This window comes from Bubalus kerabau, chromosome 20 (genome assembly GCF_029407905.1).
Source record: "Bubalus kerabau isolate K-KA32 ecotype Philippines breed swamp buffalo chromosome 20, PCC_UOA_SB_1v2, whole genome shotgun sequence".
Lineage (NCBI taxonomy): Eukaryota > Metazoa > Chordata > Mammalia > Artiodactyla > Bovidae > Bubalus > Bubalus kerabau.
The window spans coordinates 40,894,699-40,913,665 of record NC_073643.1 but is presented as its reverse complement, the minus strand read 5'-3'; the positions used below and the strand labels follow the sequence as shown (position 1 = coordinate 40,913,665).

Below are 18,967 nucleotides of genomic sequence, written 5' to 3'. Positions count from 1 at the left end.
TGGAAGGGTAATGCTTCCAGCTTTGATTTCTTCCCCCTACTCCTCCAGGATTATTTTAACAATACAGGGTCTTGTGTAGTTCCATATAAATTTTAGGAATATTTGTTCTAGTTCTGTGAAAAATGTCATGGGTTATTTGATGGGAATCATGTTAAATCTATAGATTGCTCTGGGTAATCTGGCCATTTAAACATTACTTCTTCTAGTCCACAAGCATGGGATATCTTTCCATTTCTTTGGGTCATCTTCAGTTTCCCCTATCTGCGTCTTATAGTTCTCAGCATATAGGTCTTTCACCTAATGACTAGGTTTATTCCTAGATATTTTGTTTTCTGATGCAATTTTAAAATGGATTTTTTGTTTTTTTAACTTTCTGGCATTTCATTGTTACTGTAAACAAATTCTGAATATTAATCTTGTATCTTTGTACTTTGCTGAATTCATGTATTAGTTTTAATAGTGTTTATGTGGGGTCTTTAAGTGACATGACTTTTTAAAATTTCAACCAATATTGGCCCTGTCATAAAGAGTAGAGCAACTCTTTTGAATTAAGACCATGTTCCATATGGAGCCAAGCTGTTCCATTTTTGGCTATATTCTTCATCCAAGTTAATCAATTGCTCCACTAACTCTGTGCCTCAACTTTCATCTGTAAAATGGAAATAATAATAATACCTACTTTATAGAGTCATTATAGACATTCACTGATGGAGTGCATGTGGGATATGCTCAAGACTAGTGCCTGGCACCACAGGAAGTACTCGGAGATATTAGGTGGGTTTCTTTGTTGCTTTTTTTTTTTTTAATTGCTGAAGCCACTCAGACAGCACTGTCCAGCAGCAACGAACAAGCCACATATATCATTTTAAATTTTCTGATAGCCACACTAAAATATTTAAAGATAAACAGGTGAAATTAATTTTAATAATATGTTTTATTTAACCTCATGCATCCAAAATACTATCGTTTCAATGTGTAGGACTAGCCGCATTACCAGCAGAATGGCCATGACTGCTGATGGTTGGGCCTCTCATATTTATCTCAAGGCCATAACAACCGATGAATCACGTAATTCAAAGAGTTTCTCTTCCAACACTACACAACGTGCAGTGATTTGAACAAAGACTTTCTTTTAATAGTGAGTGAAGATGCTATTATTAGCCCATAACAGGTAGGTTTCATTGTTAATTATGGTTAAATCCTCTTCTTTCTGTAGAAGGCCTTTCTATAATCACCTTCACCCAAAACTGTCCATAGCTGCAGGGAGAGAGCACAGCCTGCAGACATGGAGCATTCTCAGATTTTATTTTTATAGCCATGGTTCAATAAGTAAAACTTGGAATGCTCCAGGCTACTGGGAATTTCGTATTCCCTCATTATTATCTTGTTTACTTATGCAGCAACCAAACCATACATACCTCTTAAATGTATGACAAAACTCAACGTCCCCCTGACCTTAGGTGTGACATTATGGATCCTAATGTTTACCCTGGAGTTTATTATTATTCTTATAATGGACTCTAGCTTGGTTTAATTGCCATTCTATATACAGCCTATAAAATATGGTGCACATCAGCCTTTCCGTGGTTGGTAATTACATTACTTTTGATTTTCTCTCATTTGCCCCCTTCAACCATGATAGTCTTCTCCCACATCTTATGGACCAGATCTTACAAACAGTATGAATAGTTTTCAAATTTCCTTTGACTCAAACTGACAGATTAAAAACTAATTATTCTCTGTAATGTTTTTACAATGAAAACTTAAGTTGAATTGATTTATATACACTTCCAGCCAGCACATTTGCAATTCAAGGTTAAAATTGTTCTTGAAACATCACCAGTTAAAATGCAATTACAACTCCCCAAGCAGGGATAAAAGAAGGAAATGTTTTACATGTTCACTTCAAAAGTTAAAAAGTCAATTTAATATTACAGAAATAAAAACTTTCATTTATTTTCCCTAAATGATAAAGAGTTCGTTAATTATATTCAAGGTAAATCCAAGTGTGTTTATTACGTGCCTCTGGAAAAGAATAAGGGAAAGAAAAGTACAGGCTTGGTGAGGTGAATCTGTTTTCCGTTTCCCCTCCTGTCTTGTTCATAATTCCTGATTCTTCCCGTGTTGGGTTGCAGGCCGTGTCTTTGCAGAGTGCAGAACAATGTGAGTAGATGTATACTGCCAGTAGTGAAATGGCAGTAGTGGGTGCCCTGCATGGTAGGGTCTTTGGAGGGCAGCTAAAAGGAATGGTTTAGGGACGTCTGTACTAACATCAAATTCCGTTTGTCCACTACAGTGTTGCTGTTCCGGTGAATAATACTGAAGCCGTTACGCGTGTGGCACAAAGTGACTGAAAGTGTGAAAAGCAGAGTCACATAGACCCAGGTTTCTAATCCTCACTTCACCTCTCAGTTTCTGTGTGATTCTGAGCAAGTGACTTAATGTCTCTAAGCCCAAGTTCCTACTCAGTCAAAACAATATAATACAAAACGATAAAAAACGATGGTAATACCGCCAACAGTACTGGATTTATATGAGGATAAAGTGGGAGAAAGCAGATAACATTCTTAGCACAGTGTGCCTAATCAACGCTCAGTAAATATTAGTTTCTAGTGTTAGTGATATCATAATAACATTATGAATAATGTCACTCTAATGTTGTTATTTTGAGCCAAGACTAAGTTAGCAAAACAGTGTTTATGAAGGGCTTGACAAAGGTACCTGGCACATAATGAGCTTGATAAGATGCAAATATTCATGATACATATACATGGACACATTATATATATATACAGTGTATATGTAATGACATTATACATGTAACTACATATGTATTGTTTACTATATATATGTATCATATACATTGTTAATATATATGTCTATATATACTGTAAGAAAAGAAAAGGAAAAAGAAGCTGCCGAGAACTTCTTATGGTTGTTGTAAGCTTAGCACACAATCATAGTTACTACATTCTTCACAAAATAATAATAGTAATGACAGGTGGCACAGTGGTAAAGAATCCAGCTGCCAGTGCAGGAGACGCAGAGGACTGGGTTTGATCCCTGGGTTGTGCAGATCCCCTGAAGGAGGAAATGGCAGCCCATTCCAGTATTCTTGCCTGAAGAATCCCATGGACAGAGGACCCTGGTGAGCTACAGCCGTGGGGTCGCAGAAGAGCCAGACACGACTTATGCACTGATGCATGCGCTAATGACAGTCATATTTACTGAGTACCTTTTCTGTGTCAGGAATTATTCCAGGCAGGAAAATGTTTACTGATAATACCTGTCGAAAGGTGGTGGACCAAGGTACATTTGAGAAGGATCCCGTGTACATTTTAGAAGGATCACTGTGAATGGACGCCCTGTGAATGGCGTCCCATGGAATCCAACAAAGTCAGGGTCCTGGTGGTGGCCAGGTTTACCTTTAGCAACTGTGGGTTTCAAGGCAAGGGTGAGGACTCAGGGACAACATGCAACAGCTGTGTGATGAGCTGCAGAAGTTGTCTTGTCCAGATGACCGCTGACCTCCTGCCCAAGTGAAAAATATAGGTTCCCCTTGCCAGTCTGGAGACCATGAATGCTTCCACTGAATGGCCAAGCATGCCTGTCACCAGCAGGAGAGGCCACTGACAATTTTTATCCAACTGAGAGGAGAGACAGAGTTTTCGTAAACGCTGCCAATACCGAAGGACATTTATTTGATGAGCCTGCTAAGCTTGTCCTCCTTTTTTCTTCTTTTATGCGACTGTCAAGAGAAGCTATGATCCAGGTGACAATATAATATCGCCCAGGTCATCAGTTCACTCTCAGAACCATCACGTCCTTCCTTTGAAATCTTCGGGCAAGTTGAGTTAATGACAAGGATGTGGCTGAGCTTTTAAGCCATTGCATGTCATTAAACTGTAAGAGCACTTTGAGCAAAATCACTTCTGTGTTGAATTCAGAACCTGCCTCTTTTTACAGTTATATGACTAATTCTTTCCTGAGGCATCAGAAATAAACTTTTCAGGAGTACTAAATGAGAGCTGTGAAAGAAGCAAGTATTCAAGAGAATACACAGACCTTGGAGTCACATTGCTGAGGGTCTCCCAGGCCATCCTTTCCTGGCATCCCAGAGATGAAAGTATTTGATGACAGATGGCTGTCCCTTCTAAAAAATTTCTGGTCTAACTTTCTATGTATGACAACCCACTCTTCTTTAAAAAAAAAAAAAAATCACCCTGAAGTTAAGGAATTCCTTCCTCTATTCAAATCACGTCTCTTAAGGCTTTAATGCAAACCAATTTTCTCTTATTTGGCCTTCTCTGGACGTGGATAAGAGCTGGTCCTCATCTTTCACATACAAGGCCTTTAATCAAATTACTCCTTACTTGCCTTTTCTTCAGGCAAAACAATTCCTCTTCCTTTAACCTTTCCACACAGGATTGTGCTCCTTCCCTTTCATCATGTTGGTTGGTCTTTCCCTTGACTGCCTCCAGAAGGTCTTTGGTAATTCCTTTCATGTAATTTTTAGGAGTTATTTTCTCTGAGAAAATCCTGAAAGCTCCTCTCACTTTGAGACGCTTTCAGTTCTGATTTTGGGAGTCTCTACCAAGTGTGTGCACCTTGCTAGGTTGAGTTGATTTTTCCCTTTCAGCACCTCCAATTATTTTCATCTGAATAGGTCACCTTTGGACAGAGTAAACAGTCCAGTTTTCGTAATTCTGCTTTTATGGCCTTTCTCCCTTCATGATACATAAACAGGGACCATCAGAAGGAAGAATGGAAGAAAGACAAATTCTAAATAGCAACCACATGAGTTGTTAGAAGTTTTATGAATTGTAGAGAACTAGAATAAAAGGGGAATAACAGGCTACTTTTGCATGGAAGACCACCCTGCTTCTATTCCTTTGGGGAAAAAGCAGAAAAGGTTTCATGGTTTATTATCACTTTCCATGTGCAGGAGAATTGGGAGAGGAGGTGGAATGATGAGTGAATCCATATACTTAAATGATTTTTCTTGACAGTGTAAATTCAGTGCCTTTTCAGGCAAAGAGAGGAGTTTCAGACTGTAAGCCAGTCATTTTCTGTCATTCTGTGAGGCTGTTAGAGAAACACTGGGGTTCGTTCCAGGCTTCAAGACGCCCATCCAGAAATCCTGGTCCTCATTCTCTTATTGTCCATTGGCTTAACCACCTCCTGGTCCTGTTAAGTTTAGGGAAGCCACTCCATCTCAGCTTGGGAAGCGGTTTTCTATTTTCCCTTGTAATTCCGTCCTGCAGAAAGCATTCTGATTTGGCATTCAAGGAGCCGGTTGGGCCAGAAAGAGTTCGTTCAGTTTCTCTATTTATTTCATTTTTAACGGCAGCTCAAGGAGTTGGTGTTTTGGTGGCTGGACATTTTACGTTATGCTCCATTTCTTTGGTTACAAGAGTATCTTTGTGGCCCATTGAGAACAAATCTCTGTCACTTAGCCCCTGTTCTATTCCTCTTATATAATAGAATGATCTTTTCTAAAAAAAAAAAATTATTGGAGTATAGTTGCTTTACAATGTTGTTAGCTTCTGCTGTACAGCAAAGTGAATCAGCTCTACTTATACATGTGTCCCCTCTTTTGAAGATTTCCTTCCCATTTAGGTCACCACAGAGCATTGGGTACAGTTCCCTGTGGAGATGCTCGTTAGTTACCTGTTTTATACATAGTAGTATATACATGTCTCCCAGTTTCCCAGTTCATCCCACTGCCACCCTTTACCCCTTGCTGTACATACATGTGTTCTCTACCTGTGTGTCTCTATTCTGCTTTGCAAATAGGTTCATCTGTACTATTTTTATAGATTCCATATGACCTTTTTTATGCTATGCAGAATGTTGAGGGCCACAAAGAATCCTTTTTGGTAGTATAAATAGGATCCTGGAGTCCTGAATTTTTCTTTGATTTCCCCTAAAAGTTTAGACAGCAGTCTTGAGGAAAATGTTTCCTAGTAATATTTATAATAATGACACCTAATCTTTACTACGGACTTACTGGCTGCTTCATAGATTTTAATCTTTTTAACAACCTTAAGAAAGGCAGTACTAGTATCATATCCATTTTATAGATGAGGAAACCTGTTACAGAAAGCTTGAATAATTTGCTTATGATTACCCATCTGGTAAATGTTGAACTTCAGTAGTTTAACCTGCACATCATGGGCTTGTCAGCTTTGTGACTTAGTAACTGTATCCCTAGTATATAAGAAGGTACTTAGTAAGAATTATTGATAAATTGCGAATATTTCTAAAGCTTCTCTGTTCCTGGAACTGTTTTAATGACCACGCATGGATAATCTCATTTACTGCTGACCCAAACCCTATCCGGTCGATGTTGCAGTGATTCTCACCATTTTACCAACGAAGATTTGAAGCTCAAGAGAAGTTAAACAACTTTCTCAGGGTCACAGAGTTGTTGAGCCATTGAGCTAGAATTCCCACCCAGGAAGTCTGAGTCTCAAACTAGCAGTTTCACTATATAACTCTGTGCTGCTTCCTGTGATACGGAAGTTCTTGCCAGGGGTTGGGGCAGGGATGGCTGGGGGGTTGCTGCAGAAAGACCCGGCCTCTTGTCTGAGACACGAGCTGCAAGAGTTCTAAGCACCTTCCAATGAAGTGTTTTCCTTTTCAGTTGACAGAAAAGAATCCGCAGACAGATAAGCCCACGGGCAGTGATGCCAGCAGGCAGCCTGTGTCTGGCTGAGTTTGTCCCATTCGACTTCGGGCACCTCCCAGCGCCTTGTGTTCTCATCACCCCTCCTGGCTTTGGACCATGTAGCCTTCTAACCAAATCTCTTTTTTTCTCCTTTTCTCTGGTTCTATGTTCAGCTCGAGGCTTTTTATTCCATCTTCACCACGGAGCAGCAAGACCACGTCAAGTCAGTGGAGTATCTGAGAAATAACTTCCGGCCACAGCAGGGCCTGAATAACAGGGTGGTGTACAAGTCTGCCGTTCGTGACGCCTGGAACCACGACATGACGGACTTCTTAGAAAACCCACTGGGGACGGAAGCCTCTAAAGGTACATTTGGATTCAGTGCCCTTGCCCAGAGGAAGATTTCTTTATCATAAATTATTTTAAGTGAAAAGGAGTTCGGAACCAGCCAAGAATTGGAACTTGGCATTAAAAGCATGTTTCTCTGCTGAAAGAGACTTGTCTGGGTGATAAATAGAAGCATTTGTGGGAATAACTTCAGTTAAATAGATATGTTCAGAATTGCCCTTTTGACTAGCGAAATATCAGTCCTTCTCTCTGTAATTTGACCTTGTAGCGTCAGCACTAAACTTGTTGATGTGTTAAAGCTTTTTGGTGTCTTACTTTTTAACTCTTTGCCTGCTGCAATCAGGTGTTTGAGCTCAAACATCAGAACCTCAGACTTGCTTTCAACACCCCAGTCTTCAGCTTTCTTACTAACTTCTATACTAGGCAAGAAGTCCCCTTCCAGCTCTCCACCTCCACCAGACATCACGTAACCTTTTAGATCTATGGTTTAACAGTTCAATTCCCAGATCTGAAAAACATAAGTTTCATAACTTGCTTGTGTCCTAATCTTTCTCCATTTCTCCTTTCTCATGGGAAACGGTCATGAATTTCTCTCCCAGGAAATTGGAAAGTCTGATTCTACCCTCATAGCCCAACCTTCAAGCTCTGTGATTTGTCATAAAATCATAGAGCTCAGGAAACCCTTGAAGGAATAAGGCTTGTCAAAGTCCCAGTATTTGGAAGGGAGGAAGGAAAAAGAAGGTATTTCCTTTGGGTTTGAAGAAATGGGTCTTTCCCAAGCCAGTTCTCTTTTGAAATAATGAGCTTGGGTGATGTGGGAAGCGTTTATGTCATTTACTGACGTTGACAGTTAGACTGTGGTATTTTTAGCATTGTGAGTTAGATGCAAGGGCTTTATTTCAGGAGTGTACATACCCCTACCTCCAGTAAAAGGGACCAGTTTACTGGCATATGACCTTTATAGGAACAAGAGGAGTGAGTTGATACTCCAGAAATAACTGCATTGATGTGCCCTTTGATGATAAGAATGAGCCCATTTTCCAGGCTCATGTATCTGCAAAGGAGCTAAAAGAAGAGGAAAGGGAGCTTTAACAATGTGATCATCTCCTTCCTGTCTGTGTACTTTTGTCAGAGGACGGTGTGAAGAAGCTGGTCTGGCCAGGTTCTGTCAAGACATACTTGAGAATCAACTAATTTGGGGCTGACACTTTGTCAAGGGCCTCATTTATCAACTGGGAACAGCAGGAAGGTTGAGAAGCACGCAAACCTGTAAACTATCTTGGATTGGACTGGCATGAAGAACCTCATTTGGCCTTTTTTTTTTTTTAATCCAAGTTAAAAATAAAGCAAACGGCCAAACTGTAAAGCTTTCTCCCAAGAGAACATGCTTGGGGAAAGCTCTTAGGGCTGACTATGTTGCAAGAGGTGGGACGTTTGGAGGATGGGGAATTTATATCACAAGTGAGTATAGGACCTGATAGCTTGGAAATGCTGACGTTATGACAGTTACAAAGTTCTTTCCTGATAAATGGGCTTGAGCATCTGATATACCAGCTGTGCAGAGAGGGTGCATAGTCCTTCTTACCCAAGGAAATTAGAGAGGACACTGGTTTCCATTGCGTTAAATTGTCAGAGTGGGCAGTATCCTCCACCATATGGGCTTTCTCTGATTTTGAGCAGAACCAAGGACCCATCCTTAGAGGGAATCAGTTCTTCATCTTACAAGGTTACAGTGATCATGGTGTGCATCCATTGCTGACTCTTAAGATGTTTGAATATTAAAATGTTTTGTGATCTTTCTAGAGACAGAAATGTAGACAGTCTTCTTTTTAATTTTTTTAGCATAGTGTTGGAGTGTAACCTACAGAAACGTGCACACACAGTATGCATACAACTTGATGACTTTTCAGAAACTGAATATACTTGAGTGACACACACCCAGATCCAGAAACTAACATCACATCAGCTTCCCAAAGCACATTCCTCTCCCCATTCCTAGTCACTGCCCGTTCCCAAGGATAACCATGGTCATAGTCTTGCCTCCTGATCAGTTTCGTATAAATAGAATCAGTTCACCAGGTTCTTTTGTGTGAATTGCTTCTGTGCTTTACACTGCTTTGAAGAGTCACCTATGCTATTTCACGTAGTTGTAGTTTGTTCTTGTTGCTGAATTTCAGTGTGTGACTGTCCCTGAATTTATCCATTTTAATATACATGAATTTGTAGATTTATTTTCATGTTTTGGTAATTATTAAAGTTTGTTTTTTCTAATTACTTATTTGGCTGTGCCAGGTCTTGGCTGCTAAACATGGAATCTGTTTAGTTGTGGCCTGGGAACCCTTAACTGAAGCATGTTGGGACCTAGTTCCCTGACCAGGGATCAACCCCGGGTCTCCTGCATTGGGAGCATGGAGTCTTAGCCATCAGGGAAGTTCTTGAACATGCCTTTTAACCAGCATGTGGACACATCTCTGTTGGTTATGCACCCTGTAGTAAAATGACTATAGCCTAAGGATACATGTATGTTTGGATCTGATTAGATACTGACCAGTTTCCCAGAATGACCGTATGTTCCACTTTACAATTCTGTCAGTGATGTAAGAAAGTTTTCTATTTTTTTAATGCTTTTTTCAAGGCCTGATTTACATATCATAAAGTTCAGGTGCAGTGACTGTGCAATTCAGTGATTTTTATCAAACTTACACTTGTGCAGCCATTACCACGTCTACTCTTAGAACATTCTCTTCACCCCAGCGAGTTCTTTCATGCCTGTTTACAGTCAGTTCTTTCTCCTAACCTCAACTCTGCTTTTGACTTTAGGATTTTAGGATTTATCCATGTAGTGGGTCAGTAGCTCATTTCTTTTTACTGCTGAATAGTATCCCTGTTTGATTTTTTGAAATAACAGCTTTATTGAGGTTTAATTCACATGTCATATAGTTTATTCTTTTGCAGTGTACCCTTCAGTGGTATTCTGTATTCACAAAGCTATGTGATCATCACTAGTATCTGCTTCAGGACTTTTCGTCACCCCCAAAAGAAATTCCATCCCTCTTAGCAGTCACTCCTTTTTCTCCCATGCCTGCTTCCTGCCCAGGCCCAGGAAACCAGTAATGTGCTTTTTGTCTGTATGGAGTTGCCTGTTATGGAGATTGCTCATAAATGGAATCCTCCAATACTTGACTTTTTCGTCTCTGGCTTCTTTCACTTAGCATCATATTTTCAAGATTTATCCATATTTGCACATGTGTCAGAATTTCATTTCATTTTATGAACAAACTATACATCATTGTATGGATATACCACATTTTGCTTATCCGTTTGTCAATAGATAGATCCCACTTTGGGCTCATTATGAATATTGTTGCTTTGAACATTCGTTTTCACATTTTTGTGTGAATGAATGTTATCATTTCTCTTGGATATAAGCCTAGGAGTGGAATTGCTGTGTCATAGGGCAACTCTGTGTTTTCATTTTTTTTAAGAACTGCCGAACAGTTTTCCCAAAGCAGCGGTGCCCGTCTACATTCCTGTCAGCATCGTGTGAGGCTTCTGGTTTCTCCACATCTTCACCAACACTTGTTAGATATCTCTTTTGTTGTAGTCATCCTAATGGATATGAAATAGTATCTCTCTCTAGTTTTGATTTGCACTTTCCTGATGACTACTCAATGAACTCCGGGAGTTGGTGATGGACAGGGAGGCCTGGCGTGCTGCGATTCATGGGGTCACAAAGAGTCGGACACGACTGAGCGACTGATCTGATCTGATCTGATGACTACTGATGTCCCTGTTTTTTTTAATATTTATGTGTTTACTTGGCTGTGCCGGGCCTTGGTTGTGGCACACAGGATGTTTTTAGTTGCAGATGTGGAATCTGCAGTTGTTGCATGCAGGTTCTTTTAGTTGCAGCGTGTGAGCTCTTTAACTGCAGCATATGGGACCTAGTTCCCCAACCAGGGATTGAACCAAGGCCCCTTACATTGGGAGCGCAGAGTCAGCCCCTGGACCACCAGGAAACTTGCTTCCCTATTGCATTTAAATAATGTTTCTATTTGTTTTAAATGCCATAGAACCATGGTCCACATGACCAAATGTTCCTCCTTGTATCCCCCAAGAAAACTCAGGTATTTTCATGGCACCAAAGGCTGAAAGCCAGCTACCAGTGCTGACAATTATTCGGAATCCTGGAGGGCTTCGATTATCAAGCTTAGTGATCTGAATAGAGAAGAGCCAATACAAAGGAAGAGTCCCTTTATAGATTTTTGGCTGTGCTAGGTCTTCATTGCTGTGTGGGCTTTTCTCTAGCTGTGGCAAGTGGGGGCTGCTCTCTAGTTGCAGTGTATGGGCTTCTCATTGCAGTGGCTTCTCTAGTGGGAGCAAAATCTCTAGGGCATGTGGGCTTTCATAGTTGCAGCTCCAGGGGTTTAGAGTGTACACTCAATAGTCGTGACACTTGAACTTGGTTGCTCTGTGGAATGTAGAATCTTCTTGAATTAGGGATCGAGCCCATGTCTCCTACACTGGCAGGTGGATTCTTTACCATTGAGTCACCAGGGAAACCCAGTAAGCTTTTTTGATCTAGGACCAGGTATTGGGCCATGTGATCTCTTGTTGCAACTACTCAGCTCTGCCTTTGTAGCATCAAGGCAGCTGCAGACAGCACATAAATGAGTAGGTGTAGAAAATGTCTTCTAATAAAACTTTATTTGTAACAATAGGTGGCAGTCCAGATTTAGCCACGGAACAATAGTTTACATACCCCTGCTCTCGGGGATGGCTCAGACTTAGATGGAGAAATCCAATCTTAGGCGTGTTTGAAAGTATTTTCATGGTGGCCATGACTGTGAAAGTGTCCATGGCTTGGTTCTGCCTTTCCAAGACACTGCAAGAGGTTTATTAGCTTGATAACCACTCACTGACCAGTCCACCCTAAGATCTGCTCATCTTCCACTCCAGATGTATAAGCAGAGCCTCAGTAGACTGAGCCCCACCTCCCTCGTTCGCTGGCTGTGATCATCAACTGGTGTTCATTGAGCAGCACCGTGGAGGAGGCTGCCTGAGTTAAGGTGCCCCCATCCTGCCCTTCTGTCAGGATGATCTGACATACTGGAACAGAAAAAGCAGAATCAAGCTTTCAGACCCAAGCAGGAGATGCATGGCCGCACACAACACCCAAAGAGGGGGAAACGTCACCCTAATCTTGTACTGATGCCTGAGACAGACTTAGAATGGATATCATCTGTAAAAAAATATAAAGCTCTAGTTTCCAGGAAATGGAAACAATATTTAGGCTCAGTGATTGTTCACGGGACATCCAAGTCACCACTCTGCCCTTTGTCAGTAAATAACGTGGATAGACTTTCAGATTTAATGGGCTGTCATTTTAGTTACTCTTAACACATCCCGAGCACATGGAAGAGCACGTCGGTGATGAAGTGCTGAATACTGTCTATTGTGAAAGCTTTTGGAACAGTGAACAGAGAAAAATAACTTTCCTTCCAACAACATGAAACATATGGGTTATTAATGTAATGAAACCTGTTCAAACCACAGTGGAATCAAAACCACTTGATCTGATAATGTGATTTGATGGCTTAATTAAAATGACATTGAATAATGTAATAAAAGCAAAGGAAGAGGACAATGAGCTGCCAGGGTCCTGCCCAGTCTCCTAAAACCACTGCCATGGTGTTTGGAGAATGATTTTTTCTTTTTTTTTTTCTTTTTTTTTTTTGCTGATGGAGGAATCTCTTTGTTAGCTATATTTTTAGTGCTAAAGATTGCTTCCTATCTTGGTTAAAAGGCAGTTTTTAAGGACATGTACCAGTGTGAGAATGCCTAAGTAACTAGTCTATTTTAAATCAGAACACATCGAGAAAGAGCATCCCGCTTTCCACCCAAATTAGCAAACAATGAAGTAAATCCATGTTGCTTTTCAAAAGAGTTTGACATTGAAATCATGGTTTTCTGCTATTTTGGGAGAAAATATTAATGTTGTTCTATTTTCAGTTTAATCATTTTTACTCACCAGATTAATGAGCTTGAATCAGTTTATCTTCATAAAAGAAATTCTGATATGAGCACTTAATTCCTTTGTAGGCAGCTGCGCTCCCAGAAACTCTTCCCAAAAGTTACCTTAGTACTTCTAGAAAGTTCAGCTTAGAGAAGTATAAGGAAAATAACATTTTAAATGCAGCCCCTTAGAAGATTGTTACCTGTCTTCTTTAAAAAGTGGCTTCCCTGGTAACTCAGGTGATAAAGAATCTGCCTGCAATGCAGGAGACCCCAGTTCAATTCATGGGTTGGGAAGATCCACTGGAGAAGGGATAGGCTACCCACTCCAGTATTCTTGGGCTTCCCTGGTAGCCCAGCTGGTAAAGAATCTGCCCACAATGTGGGAGACCTGGGTTCAATCCCTGGGTTGGGAAGATTGGAGAAGGGAACAGCTACACACTCCAGTATTCTGCCCTCTAGAATTCCGTGGATGTATATAGTCCATGCGGTCACAAAGAGTTGGACATGACTGAGCAACTTTCACTTTCACTTTTCTTTAAAAAGTAACTATTACTAGCTGTTACTTTATATTCTTGGAAGTGATTAAGAAAGAAAGAAAGAAAGTGAAGTTGCTCAGTCCTGCCTGACTCTTTGCGACCCCGTGGATAGTAGCCTGCACCAAGCTCCTCTGTCCATGGGATTTTCAAGGCAAGAGTACTGGAGTGGGTTGCCATTTCCTTCTCCAGGGAATAAGAAAGAAGTAAAAAGAAAAAAAAAAAAAAGCCTGGTTTTTTTAAGACTCTCCAGCATCCTGGGTTCTCATACTTTTTTTTTCCTTTTTTTTCATTGGAGGGAAATTGCTGTTCTGTTCTTAGTGGCTCAGTTGTGTCTGACTCTTTGTGACCCCATGGACTGTAGCCCACCGGGCTTCTCTGTCTATGGGGATTCTCCAGGCAAGAATGCTAGAGTCGGTTTGCCGTGCCCATCTTGAAAGTGATTAAGAAAGAAGTTAAAACACAGCTGGTTTTTTAAGACTCTCCAACATCCTGGCTTCTCATACTTTTTTTTTTCTTTTTTTTTTAATTGGTGGATAATTACTTTACAATATTATGGCTTTTGCCATACATCAACATGAATCAGCCATAGATATACACGTGTCCCCTCCCTCTTGATCTCCCCTCCCACCGTCCTGCCCACACCACCCCTCTAGGCTGTCACAGAGCGCTGGCTTTGGTTCCCTGTGTCATACATCAACCCCCCACGGGATATCTACTTTACATAGGGTAATGTATATGTTTAAATGCTGTTCTCTCAAATTCTGGGTTCTCATACTGTTGAAGGTCATGCCATGTTCTATCAAACACTTTTTCATGCTCAGATATCCCATGATGATTAATTTTATGTGAATAGGTAGAGAGTTGGTATAAGTTTCCTTTGATTGGTTGGCATAAAGTTGATACTTGACATTTAACATAGCTGTAACTGCTTTGGGCTCATGTTTGTAGGCAGTGAATTTCTTTTCACGTCTCAGGCAACATCATCTACAATGAAGAGCTTTCTCTAGGAGCTCTGCCTGCTGTACCTATGGTTTAAAAGGCTACATGGGGTTTTCATGCACCAGATGCTGTCCTGGCCTTTTCAATTCATATGTGTTTTATCTAATGCTCAAAACAGCCTCTCTCAGGATTCACATTCATTTTTTCATGCACCAGATGCTATCCTGGCCTTTTCAATTCATATGTGTTTTATCTAATGCTCAAAACAGCCTCTCTCAGGATTCACATTCATTTATTAAATATTTGTTGAGCATCTCATAAGGCTGAGCAAGGAAGAAGAGTCTCTTTTGGAGCTTAAGTTTTAAGGGGAAGAAAGAAACGAACAGGTCAGCCAATGATAAAGCTCCGGTATTCGTCTGCAGATGAAATCGGGTGGTTTGCTAGGAGTGGCAGAGTGTAGCGAGGCCGTGGGGAAGCAAGCTTCCCTGGATAGGGTGGTGGTTCTAATGCTCAGTTGTGTCTAACTCTGTGACCCCATGGACTGCAGCACTCCAGGCTTCCCGGTCCTTCACTGTCTCCCAGAATTTGCATGTTCATTGAGTCGGTGATAGCATCCAACTATCTCTTTCTCTGTCATCCTTCTCCTCCTGCCGTTCAGTCTTTCCCAGCATCATGGTCTTTTCCAACCAGTCGGCTCTTTGCATCAGGAGGCCAAAGAATTGCAGCTTCACCTTCAGCATCAGTCCTTCCAATGATTGTTCAGGGTTGATTTTCTTTAGAATTGACTGGTTTGATCTCCTTGCAGTCCAAAGGGCTCTCAAGAGTCTTCTCTAGCACCACAGTTTGAAAGCATCAATTCTTCAGCACTCAGCCTTCTCTATGGCCAACTGGTGGGCTAGTCTACAAAGTTCTGAGAGGGAAAAGTCCTTTGCAAAGGCCCTGCCTGAGGCATAGGAACCAGTGAAGGTGAGATTTCAAAAGACCTTCCTTGGTAAGGGAAGACTTAAGACTATGTTCTTATAACCATGGGATGCCTTTGAAGGGTGCTAAGTAGGACTGTGGAACCATCTGACCAGGTTTTAAATCCATCACTGACTATTAGGTGAGAAATGTTTGCAGAGGACGTGGGGTGAAATTGGCAAGACAGCCAGAGGTTGATAGAAATACTCCTGGCAGGATGACATTGGTTGGATGAGGGCAGTCTAGGTGAAGGTAAAAGTCATCTGTTAGGGTTGCATTTTGTTGTAGAGTCTCTAATTTTTACTAACACTTTGGATGGAGGGTTGGTGGGGGCAAGCAAAGAGACAAATGCAGTTTTACTGTTTAACAGATGAGATAGCTGAGATTCCGAGAGAACAGGTAGTCATCCAGAGCCTCCCAGCAAGGAGGTAGAACTGAGACGTGAACCCAGATCCCTTTGTGTTCAGATACGGTGTTCTTTCTATTTTACGAGGGACTGCCAGCTCCCGTATGGATCTACAAGCAGTGGCCTCTGTTTTTAAATGTCATCAGGTAGCTTGAGCAGCACAGTTTATTACTCTTTCTCTGAATGAAGGAGCTTTAAAACTAAACATCCTTGCGGCAATCAGATACCCTTCCTAAAGATCAAGTTTATCTTCCTGAAAGGCATCGCTGGACTCTCTTTATCTGCTTGGCTTACTTTTGACAGGTTATCTTAAGTCCTCAAGGCAGGAGCTGCTGAGGCCTTGATCATAGGGTTGCTCCCAGGGAGGGTCAGTGAACCCACTTGATGGGGATGGTAGAGCCTCCTAGACGGAGGATTTTGTGCATCTTTGAATCAACAGGACCTGACACAGTTCCTAAAACATAAGCAAACAGTTACTGTTCGTTGAATGAATGAATGAATGGGGAGACGATATAAGGCCCGGTGGGTAAGAATGTAGATTTTGAAGTCAAGCACATCTGGACTCAAATTCCAGGCCAGTCGTTTACTCCTGCATGTCTTTGCTCTAGTAAGTATCTAAGCCTCTGTTTCCTTTCTGTAGCATGGAGCTAATAATCACATTTCCTTCCCTGACTTTTAAATGAGACAGAGTACCTCGGCCCAGATACTGTCAAGGCATTGGTACCTTTCTTTGGTAGCACTTCTCAACATCGAAATTTTACATTCACGTGTGTGTTTTTTCCCCTAATACCTAGCTCTCCCACTTCCTTATAAGCTCCATAAGTGGTAAAATTGTTCCTGTGTTTTGTTTTGTGTTGGTTTTCCTTGGTTAGAGAGTGGGTGCAGTGCTCACTGCAGGCTCCACAGGAAATACTGGAATGGATGGATGCAGCTAATCTATACATGCCAAGTGGCCAGGAGTAAAAGAATGCTTGCTACAAGAGTTGGCACAGTTGAGGCATTTATAACCTAGCCCAGACTAGGTGCTGTAATGGGGGGAGCATGGCCAGGCACTTGGAGTAGGGTTCCGCACCTCTTCAAGGCTTTCCCAGTGCTTCCGTGATGAAGAATCCGCCTGCAGTGCAGGAGATACAGGAGACGCGTGTTCAGATCCCTGGGTCAGGAAGATCCCCTGAAGGAGGAAACAACAACCCACTTCAGTATTCTTGCCTGGAGAATCCCACAGACCAAGGAACTGGCAGGCTACAGTCCATCGGGTCACGTAGAGTCGGATACAACTTAGCCAGTGAGCACTTCACACCTTTCCCAGGACCTGAAATCAGAAAAGCCTCTAGGATTTGGAAAGGCATGACACCACCATGTAAAGAAGGCTTTCCTCTCAGTCCCAAGGAACAACCATGCTACCCAACTCCTCCACCACTGCCAAAAGCAGAGGAAGGAGGCGCCGAATGAGTCAGACGCTGGTGTCAGGATGCTCCCCGGCAGATCACTCTATGGCTTGGGAGCTGCTGAGCTGATACTGGTACCAGACGCCAGCGGCCGTCTGTCATTTTCACACTTTATCGATATCCCCTAATTACTGAATCCTCTGTCTCCAGGCAGGTAGGCAGAGTTTCACCTTCAGGGCCGACATAACCACCCTCTCACAGCTTCAGCTTTTCTCTGCCCTCTAGAAAAAACCTTCCATGACATTGGGTTTGTTTGTGTGGGCGCTGTGGTGCTTGCGAACCGCAATCTGGAAGTTAATAAAGGCCACCAGTATCCTTCCTTCCAGAGCAACATACTTCCCCTTTCTGTTGCTAACTAGCGGTTCACAGCCCAAGAAGCAGGAGGCGCCGAGATGCCTGCGTGCGTCCCGCGGAGTCCTGGGAGGAAGGTAGCTGGGAGACGGACGATTTATCTGCTCCATTCTTCCATTCATTCTTCCATGAGCAAACACAAGCTCCTTGAGATTGATTTTCTTTAGGTACAAGGAACGTGGCCCGAACCCTGGGCTTTTTCAGGGCTTATGCAGGGCTGTCACACCCCAGCGCCTGAGACTGTGTGTAAAGGCACAGGGCAGGAGCCCACGACGAGGCCTCTGGAATCATTTTTTTCTCTCGCTTAAAAAGAAAAAAAAAACGTATCCATTTATTTGGCTGCACTAGTCTTAGTGTGAACTCTTTGGTTGTAGCATGTGGCATCTAGTCCCCTAACCAGGGATCCAGCCTGGGCTCCCTGCACTGGGAATGTGGAGGCTTAGTCACCAGGCCACCAGGGAAGTCCCCATCTTTTCCTCTTTTTTTCTAAGCATAGGCAGGGTCGTCACAGTTCCTGGCTTCACTCCTGGGTCCTCTCGGGACTGGTTTTGTGATTCCAGAGCACTGGCTTGGACCCACGTGAGTGTCATGGCCCGTGTCACGTGTACGGCTGTGGTAGATAAGGTGCTGTCTGCCCATGGACACTGGGTGCTAACAGGTGTTGTCTATCAAGTGCGTGGAGCCCCGTGGTTTCCATGCAAAAACGGCTTCCTAGAAGAGAGGCGCCTTCTCCATGAGGAGTATGCTGAGCATCTCAAACTGTTGGTTTTTGCCATTCACCTAGAAGCCCAGCTTCTCGGAGCGCTGAATCTGTGTGCCCAGGGGTGGGGAGGGGGTAGCTAGGAGGCAGAAGTGGGGCTGTTGTTCCCACATGCTGCACAGGTGAGTTCCCCCCTGGGGCCCACTAGGAGCGCTGTTTGATCACATCCTGGTCTCTCCCATGTAAATGGCATTTCTGATCTCTTGGGTCCTCTTACCCAAGGCCAGTTGGATCTGCTTGAGGCCAGTCCTCAGATGTGGAAGACCCTGGACCAGACCAGAGAGGGCCATCCTTACCAAATGACCTGTTGGTACAGGTGCCATATCTAGGGATTGAAACAAGGTTTGAATTCAACCAGTGGAGCACATCCAGTGGCTTCCTTGAGCCAAAATGAGTAAGAAATGCAGGTGCCAGGAATCAGATTCAGAGCTGGTAAGGTGAATGTCAGGTGAGAGCCAGAACACACCTTTTAGATATAGTCGGTACCTGAGTGATCCCTAATTCTAAGAGGAAAAGTACTTTAAGGACCAA

At 42.4% G+C, this 18,967-nt stretch overlaps 1 protein-coding gene across 5 annotated transcripts in view; it reads left to right on the top strand.

The window, feature by feature from the left end:
• Positions 1-18,967, top strand: part of PTPRG (protein tyrosine phosphatase receptor type G) — a 770,267-nt gene that overhangs the window by 625,343 nt on the left and 125,957 nt on the right. For all 5 annotated transcript variants that reach the window (XM_055557457.1, XM_055557454.1, XM_055557459.1 and 2 more), the window contains one exon: positions 6,844-7,036. In XM_055557457.1, the coding sequence (XP_055413432.1) occupies positions 6,844-7,036 (193 nt within the window). The remainder of the gene's footprint in view (positions 1-6,843; positions 7,037-18,967) is intronic.